The 10,163-nt window shown below is 41.7% G+C and overlaps 1 protein-coding gene across 1 annotated transcript in view; it reads left to right on the top strand.

Annotated features, from left to right (window-relative positions):
- The window catches only part of LTBP1 (latent transforming growth factor beta binding protein 1), a 196,666-nt gene that overhangs the window by 83,292 nt on the left and 103,211 nt on the right, over nucleotides 1-10,163 (top strand). The window contains exons 6-9 of the mRNA XM_006767564.2: nucleotides 852-1,019; nucleotides 3,884-4,111; nucleotides 6,294-6,316; nucleotides 9,822-9,921. Of these exons, the coding sequence (XP_006767627.1) occupies nucleotides 852-1,019; nucleotides 3,884-4,111; nucleotides 6,294-6,316; nucleotides 9,822-9,921 (519 nt within the window). The remainder of the gene's footprint in view (nucleotides 1-851; nucleotides 1,020-3,883; nucleotides 4,112-6,293; nucleotides 6,317-9,821; nucleotides 9,922-10,163) is intronic.

The following is a 10,163-nucleotide window of genomic DNA, read 5'->3' as shown; positions in this document are numbered from 1 at the left end:
CCCAGCAGAGGGTGTAACTCTTAGATTCAAGAAGTCTTATCTACTAAATTTAGAGTAGATTTAGGAATAGGATTTAGGTATTGGATGAATGTAGGCTGGTGTGCTTTTGCGATGTTTTTCTTCAGGGTTGAGCCCATCATCTGCTCCTTCTCTGATCTGCTGTCCAACTGGACCGGGAGTCCTGGTGGCACTGCAGGTCAGAGGGTTTGCTGCTGCCATTCCCCTGTTCACCGTCCTAGGGTGAAATCTGATGGCGCCCTGCAAGCTCTCACTGTCCTCCAAGCAAAGGGAGCAACAACAGCTGGCTTGCAGCATCAACTATGTTCAGTTTGTGAGCTTCCATAGTGCCGGTTGCTCACCAAATTCTTCCCTAGAACGTTATGGCCACCTACAAGAAAACAGCCGCGCTGTAGTGACTGAGAGCAACAACAGCTGGCTTGCAGCATCAACTCTGTTCAGTTTGTGAGCTTCCATAGTGCCCGGTTGCTCACCAAATTCTTTCCTAGAACGTTATGGCTACCTACAAGAAAACAGCTGCGCTGTAGTGATTTTGATAATAGGTGATGAGGTTTATTTGGGCAGGTAGATTTTGGGTGAAATTGTTTCTCTTCACATTTAGGCTCACATACCTGATTTAATGCTTTTTCTAAAATGGAAGAAGGGACTGAACTGGAAAACTCCTTTGGTAAACTGACTCTAAATGAAGAAAGGTTTTGTCCTAAATCTAGAAGGATATATTCGGAAGTATGGTTTCTGATCCAGACTCTATGGTTATTTTTACTATTACGTGAAAAGTCCATCTGGTTTTTGTGGTTTCTTGGGTGACGTCGGGCCTTGTCTCTCTGCTTCAGCGGATACCCCTGTGATCTCGGAAGAGAAGGGGCCCTGTTACCGACTTGTCAGTTCCGGAAGGCAGTGCATGCACCCTCTGTCTGTTCACCTCACCAAGCAGCTCTGCTGTTGTAGCGTGGGCAAGGCCTGGGGCCCCCACTGTGAGAAATGTCCCCTTCCAGGCACAGGTAAGACGTGCTCAGCTGTGCACTCATGTTCATTCCCGGCCACATCAGTACACGGGACAACTTTGGCAGCTAGAGTTATTTTTTGTCCCTGATTCTAAATTTAGTTTTTAATAATTCAGCGTGTTTTTGTCACTTCTGTAGAAACCATGAACATAGAAGGGTGAACTGTAAAAAAATGACATGCAAAGAGATTTCCAATTCTGTGTAACATTAGGCTTCCTTTTCAATGTTAAAGGTAGCCATTACTGTTGATCATCACTTCTGGGACTCTAAGGCTGTTGTTTAAAAGTGTAGTGAGATCAGAAGGTCCTGCTGGGCCATGCATTTTCCTAATGATTGGCCGCTCACCACTTGCACAGTAATTAGACCTTGTGTAGGTTGCCTCATTCATTCATTTATTGATCATGTGCTTGTCAGGTTCTGTTGTGAACATTGTGTTTAATTTCTCCAATTAGAAATGGAGGTAATTTCAGTAACTCAAGGGTAGACCCTGCCAAAGTCCCCATAAACTTCTAGGTGGGAGCTGAATATTAAGAAGTTGATAAGTCTTTATCCTTCAATTTGGTACATAATTGCCTAAAGCCCCGAAAGAGTAAATCTGTATAAGTGCCTTAATTTTACCAAGAAGTGACCAACTTCTCATACAGGGTCAAGCAGAGTTAAATGAAATAGAAAGAAACATACCCTGCAAATACTGGGTACAATGATATGATCAAAGAAGGATGATATTATCATGTCACTGGTGTGGGGTGGACATAAAAAGTTTGCTCAGTTGCATATTTGAGAAGATGCATAAATTTTCACAGGGCTATTGCAATCTTAAAGCCATAACTTATACTGCAGCAGGCAGGGTTAAATGTAAATATAAATATTATGATCCACTTTTGGTGATGGGTCGGGTCAGAAAGAACTGGTAAGGCACAGGGTAGTGTAATGTTGATGGTATTTTGGTAGACCAGATAATTTTAGACATCTCCAAAAGGTCCTATTTTTCTCATATATGATCTGATCCACTCATTATTAAAAAGTAATAATAAAAAATAAATTATCTTTATAATTCATAGATACATTTCTCTTTTAAGTTCAATTTTGATAGCTTTGTAACCTTTACATGAAACGTAAATCAAGATAGTGAGTATCATGCTGGGAGACTTCTCCCTAAAATACAATAGCTAAACTTGAAAACAATATTTTTACATTTAGCCAATTTGGTTATGTGGTGATTTTCATAAAAATAATATTTAGGTCATCAGTACTTTAGCTATTTGATAGAATTCCATGTTTCCTTCTGGAAACATCTATCTATGCTTTCAAGTAAGAACTCTATTTCATAGTTAAACATAAGAATGAGGTTCTACCATTCAGTGTGTGATCCTTATTAAAATAATGTTTTAGCATGCTTTATTGTGTATCTTGGAGCTTATTGTTCATTGGGAACTAATTTTAGGTCCATTTCATTCAATAGGAAATCTTTGGTTCAGTGGAAGTACTAAATGACTGATTTTACTTTCAATTTTACAAGTAGAAAGAAAAATGCTGACCATAAGTTCCTTGGTGTCTGCATTTGGTAACTTGCCTCCAATACCCAACACCAAAGGGATTAGGTGGAATTTTCCTTCTTGGGCCCCTCACTGCCTTGCCTCCCTAGTCTTTCCTCATTACGTATTTCTCAGGATTATGCAGTGGAGGTCAGCAACTCACACATGCCCAGTCTACTTTTTTTTTTTTAACTCTATGAAATCACTTTGTTGGGGAGGATAGTGATTCTGGGCACAGAATACCCCCTGTCCTCTGGGTAATTCAGCTGTCTGCTCATGACCAGGCTTTTGCCCACGTATCATCCCTTCCCATGAATATAAGTATGTGTTCATGTGGCGTATCCTTTTTAATATATATATATATATGTATATATATATATTGATTTCAGAAAGGAAGGGAGAGGGAGAGACAGAAACATCAATGATTAGAGAGAATCATTGATCGGCTGCCTCAATGCCCACTAGGGATCGAGCCTGCAACCCAGGCATGTGCCCCGATTGGGAATCGAACCGTGACCTCCAGGCTCATAGGTCAATGCTCAATCACTGAGCCATGTCAGCTGGGCTGTGGCATGTCCTTTTTAAACTAGATTCCTACCCATCATCACTTTAGCATGTCTTAATGCATTGGGTTCCTCCCCACTGTCCTGAGACTCTCTCTTCAAGTACGCTTCCCCTTTTCAATCCTTAACCGACCTCTCCATGTCAGCTCATACACTCCGTTCTGGCTGAGTCCTTTGGGTTCCTCAACTGGAAACAAATTATGATGATTTCGTCCCTCATTTCCCTGAATAGTGATTTTTTTTTTGCCCATCATCTAATTTAGAGAGATATTACTGAGTTTCTTGTTAATAATCAATGAAATTAACCCATAGCAGAAGGGAAAAAGCCCAATTTTTGTTGATATTACACACATCTCCAATAAGATATGTTATATAGTGTCTTTTATACATACAAATCTAATATATTACATATACTTAATATGTGTAATATATGTGATATGTAAAATATTAATTATATAACACCTAATTTATTGCTGATACATACAAATGATATATAAAATATATGCTCTCTGTGCTATATATATATAATCTGATTGTGTAGGATAAGAAATTAACAGGTGGAGAAATGTTTAATAAAAGGGTTGGGTTTTTTTCTGTAAATATGCAAGTTTAACAGAAATTCGAGCATTTTGCATCTGTTTTTGAAGATTTTAAATGTAACTATATTAGTGATTTATTAAGAGATACTCATCATGATATTTTCCTCTGTATCAGTTTGCACTTTTAGATTTTTAAAAGGAATATTTTCCCATCCCAAATCTAGCTGCTTTTAAGGAAATCTGTCCTGGTGGAATGGGTTATACGGTTTCTGGCGTTCATAGACGCAGGCCAATCCATCACCATGTAGGTAAAGGACCTGTATTTGTCAAGCCAAAGAACACTCAACCTGTTGCTAAAAGTACTCATCCTCCACCTCTCCCAGCCAAGGAAGAGCCAGTGGAGGCCCTGACTTTCTCCCGGGAACACGGGCCAGGAGTGGCGGAGCCCGAAGGTGAGAGTGGAAATGGATCATGGACCTAGCCATCTGTCTCGTGTGTCTTTGCTTTGGTTTCCCTGTCTGTGCCCTTCCAGAGTAGGGGTTTCCTGCCTTCGCACTATTGACTCTGAGGGTGGATAATTCTTGGATGTGGGGGCTGCTCTGTGCACTGTAGGATGTTTAGCAACAGCCCTGGCCTCTGACCTCGAGATGCTAGTAGCACCTTCTCCCTTCCCGTTCTTGCAGCCAAAAAGGTGTCCAAACTTTTCCAGATGTCCCTGGAGTAGGGGTGGGGGGGAAATTACCCCTGATTGAGAACCACTGCTCTAGAGTCATATGGACCTAGCAGGTAACAATATTCCAAGGTAATCTCAGGACATAGTCGTGTGTTTGGGGCCCCTTTTTCTTGGTGTTTAGTCCTGGAGAGTGCTAGATCCCCCAAAGAATAGCCCACATTCATTTCTGTGTCTAGAGGGCCGTTTCATAAATATTTACTTACTTTAAAAAATGGAATCCATAGGCTTAAAGTTAAAGCATCAAGGGAGCGTCCATGAAATAAAGTCCGACGGGCAGTCCGGGTTGAGGGGAGGAAGGACAGGGTCAATTAAAAGGATCTTGGAGACCACTTAGTGCAGTCCTTTGATTTACATTATGGGAAACCTGAGACCTAGAGAGGGGACCCGACTTGCCAGTTGTCACGCACAGAGTAGGTGATGGGACCAGGGAGCATGTTTTTCCAGGGAAGTGGTTTAGGCCTTACACTCCAGAGGGAGCCTAGAGACAGCTGACACTGACTATCTCCCTGGCTTTGACAAAGAAGATTATCTCTGTCTCCGTCTCTTAATATAAACCAGCATATCTAATACTTTGAATATCTGTTACTACAAAAATTCTCCCCCCAAAAAAGGAACACAGATCTTAGGTTTGGATGAATATATATTGGCTCTAATAAAGCTGATGTTGGCTTTTCTCACTTGAGTCTTAGGTCAGAATTCAGGGTGCTCATTTATGGATTTTGTAAGGAGAGAAGGTGCCATAGGTTAATGAAGACTTGGGGGCTTGGCAAGACCTCCTCCCTGGTCGAGGTGTCTTTTTTGCAGGGCTCTGAACCTTCGTGTGTTCTAGCCTCTTCCATTCCACTCCTCCTCTTGCTGCACTTCTTTCTTGGTTAGGCAGAGCAGTGGGACCTCACCTGGAGTTGACAGTGCTGACCAGTTTGCTCCTATACACTTGGGGTGTCATGGCCAGGTGTTTGCAACCCCTCATCCTTTGCGTAAGCAGGAGAAAATTGGCTCTGGTCCAGGCTCTGCCTCAAGAATTTCTTAATGGTGGATCAGGCAGGACAGAATGTTAGTTGGGTTTTTTTTCAATCACAAGAATATTGCAGCGGTGGTAGCAGTCTGGTATCTGATTGCTTTTAGGAGTTAATGCATCTACCAAACTTGTATACTAATGTAACTGAGACATTGCCTCATGAGAAAAAAGGTTGGTGAATGTTCACCTAAGGCTTAAGGAATGATTAATGAAAAGCAAGCCTTTCAAAATACAAAGGTATAACCATTCACCCTTTGGTAATGTTTATGATTGTGTAATATGTAATTTGTTTACCATATTGGTGCTAATCAGTCATTGGATCTTATTGGTTTGTGATTTTCCCCCAAAATTTCATTAGCATATCTTACTGGAAATGCTCACAGAGCTTCATTAAGAATTCATATGCATCAGGAATGCAGCACCTATTCTTGTCTCATTGAAATAGTGGCATTCTTTTCTTAACATTGACATCAGAAAGCATTTCAAACATTATATAATGTTAAGGATAAGTATGAACAACTAAAGGAAATGTTTGTTTTCTAAAATACGGAATGTTCTACAAAATTGAGATTAGGCATAAAATGATGTACTAGAAAGGGTTGCCTCCTTTAACATTTTTAGTTAATGAGGGACATGGAAAGAACTTAATCACATCTGTGACCTGACCTCCTGTAATTGAGGAATGACATAGCCCTGACCATTTTCCCCTGTCAGCCGTGTGTAATATCCAAAATAGTAGTGGCCATAATTCTGCATTTGACTTAGTTTGATTCTTCATCCTTTTGGAGACATATTGAACTTCTATTGCACTTTAAAACTTAAAATATTATGTAGTAGATTGTTTTAAATTTTACTAATGTCCTCCTTTCTTTTCTGGTTTTAGTGGCAACTGCACCCCCTGAGAAGGTAATTTATTCATTGTTTACAAGTCTCTTTTTTTCCTGTTAACTTCACAATGATTTCCTTTTGGAATATGTATGTGTTTTTAAAGCTTAAATACGGTAACATGTATATTCATATTTGGTTGGAAGAAATGGCATTCATTCATTCATTCATTAATTCAAGAAATACTTAGTGAGCACCTACTGTATGGCTGGCAGTATTCTGAATGCTAGGAAAACAATAGAGCGAAAAACCAGACAAAATTTATTTTCTTCATGGAACTTAAATTCCAGGGGAAGAAAATGACGGGACTAATAGGAACCAGGGCTTAAAACAGAATTCAAGGAGTCAATTTATGGCCTGGACCATCTATGAAAAGAAAGCATCTGACGGGTTTATGTAATTGTATATTCATATGGTGCATAAGTATTGAGTGATGCACTTTTTAATTCTTGTCTCAATGTTGTTTTAATTCTGGATAATAACATGACAGTGAGGTAATGAATAAATGTTTATACATTTATAGTTATTTAGTTGACAAGACTGCAGTAAATATTCACATTTAGATTGGGCAAATACATATGTCAATTATTATAGTTCTAAAAATCTTTATCTTATGAGCATGGGATAGAATAGCATACATGCTGAAAGAATCCAGAAAAAAAAGTGATTTTAGAGTGATAGCACCCAATACCCCCCTCCCAGCCTCGTCTTATCGCAGGCTTGTTCTTCTCTGTTTATGGTTGAGTTCATGCTACCTTTCATTAGGAATCTAAAAGAGGGCCCGAGCATTTTCTTATCTACTCTTGCTGCAATTAATTTGGAAAAGCAGCAGTGGGAAAAAATGCAACCAGAGTCCATGTGGTCTTAACTCCTGGCAGAGGGCCTCATGATATTGAAGATTGATGAAAAGAAAGCAGGGTGGTCGTGGGTGTGAAGTTATATGTGCAAAGGTGTGGCTGGGACAGCAAGAGGTCAGTGAGGGGAGCATGAGAGACGGGTTAGAAAGAGAGACTTTGGGAGGCGTGGGATACCAGTCTGCAGTTGTCAGCAGTGGGGAAGTACTCTGCTCCCCAGCTGGACCCCACCTGTCCAGGGGTGAGGTGGCATTGGTGAGGGAGGCTGCTGCCCATGTCAGTAGGGGGATTCTGTCTGTTACCTGCGGGAGTGGATTGATGGTCTTCTTGCTGGCATTGACCATGGGCTGCAGGGATTGAGGTGCAATTGAAACTGATTGAGGTCAGCTTAAATAGGTAATAGAAAGCTACTCTGTGTTCTTAAGCAGTGGGAAAAAGTACTAAGTGCTCAGTATTTTTAAAAGATAAATCACAGCAGGATTGACTGAGAGAGGGAGGAAGAGGACGCTGGAGAGGCCAAGTAAATATTAGAATAAACTGAGAATCAGAGAGTGAATCCAGACTTAGGGTAGTGAGGGCCATGGATATGGAAAAGGATGGACAATAGAAGGAATAGTGCAAATGGGCAGGGGTTGGGATGAGAAATGAAGGAGGGAGGACTAAAAAGTGACTTTAAACCTGGTGGGTTAATGATTGTGTCATTGTCTGAGATGAAGTTGAGATGACACACTGGATGGTTTTGGAAGGGGTGGACTCAAAGGATTTGTGGAATACCTAAATGGAGTTACCCTATAAAGAATCATGCCTACACAATTGGATCTTTGATGGGATACTCAGGCAAGATATCTATTTTCCTATAAAAAGTAGGAAAGGGGTAATTCAAACTAGAAGACAGGCTGAAAGGGACATGGAGTCCCGGGGAGTAAGCTTTCTAGAGGATGACAGCAATTAAAGCAAGGGGGAGAGAATGTAATAATGTCTCACCACTATGCTGTCCACCTGAAATAGTATAAAATAATATTGAATGTCAACTGTATTGAAAGAGGATGAGAACAAAGTGTCAAAATAGTTGGAGAATTAGGAGTTATGTTATAAAAGCAAAAGGAAAGACAATTTCAAGAGAAGATTTAGGTCTCTCTATTTTTTTAAAAAACACCTCCAAGTTAGTGTAAAATGAAAGCTGCGAGTAAGGTGAACAGTAAATAAAAAGAATATCTATATAATAAAAGCCCAAGTGACCCTTATGGTAGAATGACTGGAACGACTGGTCACTATGATGCACACTGACCACCAGGAGCAGACGCTCAATGCAGGAGCTGCCCCCTGGTGGTCAGTGCGCTCCCACAGGGGGAGCCAGAAGCTGGGCTCATGGCTGGTGAGCACAGAGGCAGTGCTAAGGAGCAGCCAGCTGAGCGGTAAGGAGCCTGCCGCTAAGGAGCAGTGAGCCAGTGGTAAGGAGTGAGCAGGCGGGCGGTAAGAAGTGAGGGATCCCAGATTGCGAGAGGGATGGATTGGGCCTAAGCCAGCAGTCAGACATCCCCCGAGGTGTCCCGGACTATGAGAGGGCACAGGCTGGGCTGAGGGACCCCCACCCTCCAGTGCATGAATTTCATGCACCGGGCCTCTAGTGTAATTATAAAATAATAAATGGGGGGAGGGACTGTGTAGGGTAACAGTGAGCGAGTAACCTGATTAATACTTTTTTTAAAAAAATATATTTTATTGAGTTTTTACAGAGAGGAAAGGAGAGAGATAGTCAGAAACATCGATGAGAGAGAAACATCAACCAGCTGCCTCCTGCACACTCCCCACTGGGGATGTGCCTGCAACCAAGGTACATGCCCTTGACCGGAATCGAACCTGGGACCTTTCAGTCTGCAGGCCGACGCTCTATCCACTGAGCCAAACCGGTTTCGGCTGATTAATACTTTTAATGAAGCGATGAAAGGAGCACCCTGGCCCCACACGTGTGGATGAGGTCACAGATGCTTAACAAGCCCCAAGCTCAGTCTGCATGAGCCCTAAGGAGCTGGAACTGGAACTGATCATGAGTCTCTTTCTTTGCTTGTGGTCCAGGGGACGGGAGTGGGCAACTGGACACAGGAAGCCTGGGGCCCTCCTCCCAGGCTCTGCCTTTCTATTTCTCTGCCGGACTCTCCTTACTGGGAGACCTGGAGGTGCCAAGTTATTAGATGTGAGGTTAAGGGCGGCCATAATGACTGACCAGCATAACACTATTTAATATTGTGTGTTTTGTTATGACACATCTGCTATAGCCATTATCTAATCTGGGGCAGAGCTACATGTGAATGAGGTGACGGTTTAGTTCTTCTTCAGGGTTTTTTTTGTTCTAGACCAAGTGTGGGCCCCTGAGACAAGGCAGTGGTTTCGCACATCTGAAGGGACCCTTTTCTCTCGGCCCTTGAAGATGGGTGAGCGTGTGTGCTTGGGTTAGCACTGCAGGAGACACTCAGCAGCTTGCCATATAGTGGCACAGTGGTAGTAGCTCATTTAAAAAAAAATACACAATTGCACAGGTTTATATCTAATGTACTATAACATTTGCTGCCTTTGTAAGAGTACAATTAATTAAATAAAAATAGGTATAAGTGCAAATGAAAAATAATTCTTACTTTCAGTTCTCTTTCTGTCTTTCTAATTCAACCATGCAGGAAATACCTTCACTGGATCAAGAGAAAACCAAACTTGAGCCTGGTCAACCCCAGCTCTCTCCAGGCATTTCCACTATTCATCTGCACCCACAGTTCCCAGGTAGCCTTTGTTCACCTGTGCTGCTTGTAACAGCATCCTATATAATAAAAGAGAAAAATGGTAATCGGCGTACGACGATACCCTTTTCATTGGCTAATCAGGGCTATATGCAAATTAACTGCCAACTCAGATGGCAGTTAACTGACAACAAAATGGTGGTTAATTTGCATATGTAGGCACAATGCAGGGAGGCAAAGGGGAAAGCAGGAAGAAGCCCCATGCCACTGACAGTGATCGGAAAC

The sequence above is a fragment of the Myotis davidii genome, unplaced genomic scaffold (assembly GCF_000327345.1).
Source record: "Myotis davidii unplaced genomic scaffold, ASM32734v1 scaffold238, whole genome shotgun sequence".
Classification (NCBI taxonomy): domain Eukaryota; kingdom Metazoa; phylum Chordata; class Mammalia; order Chiroptera; family Vespertilionidae; genus Myotis; species Myotis davidii.
This window is presented reverse-complemented; position numbering and strand designations above follow the sequence as displayed.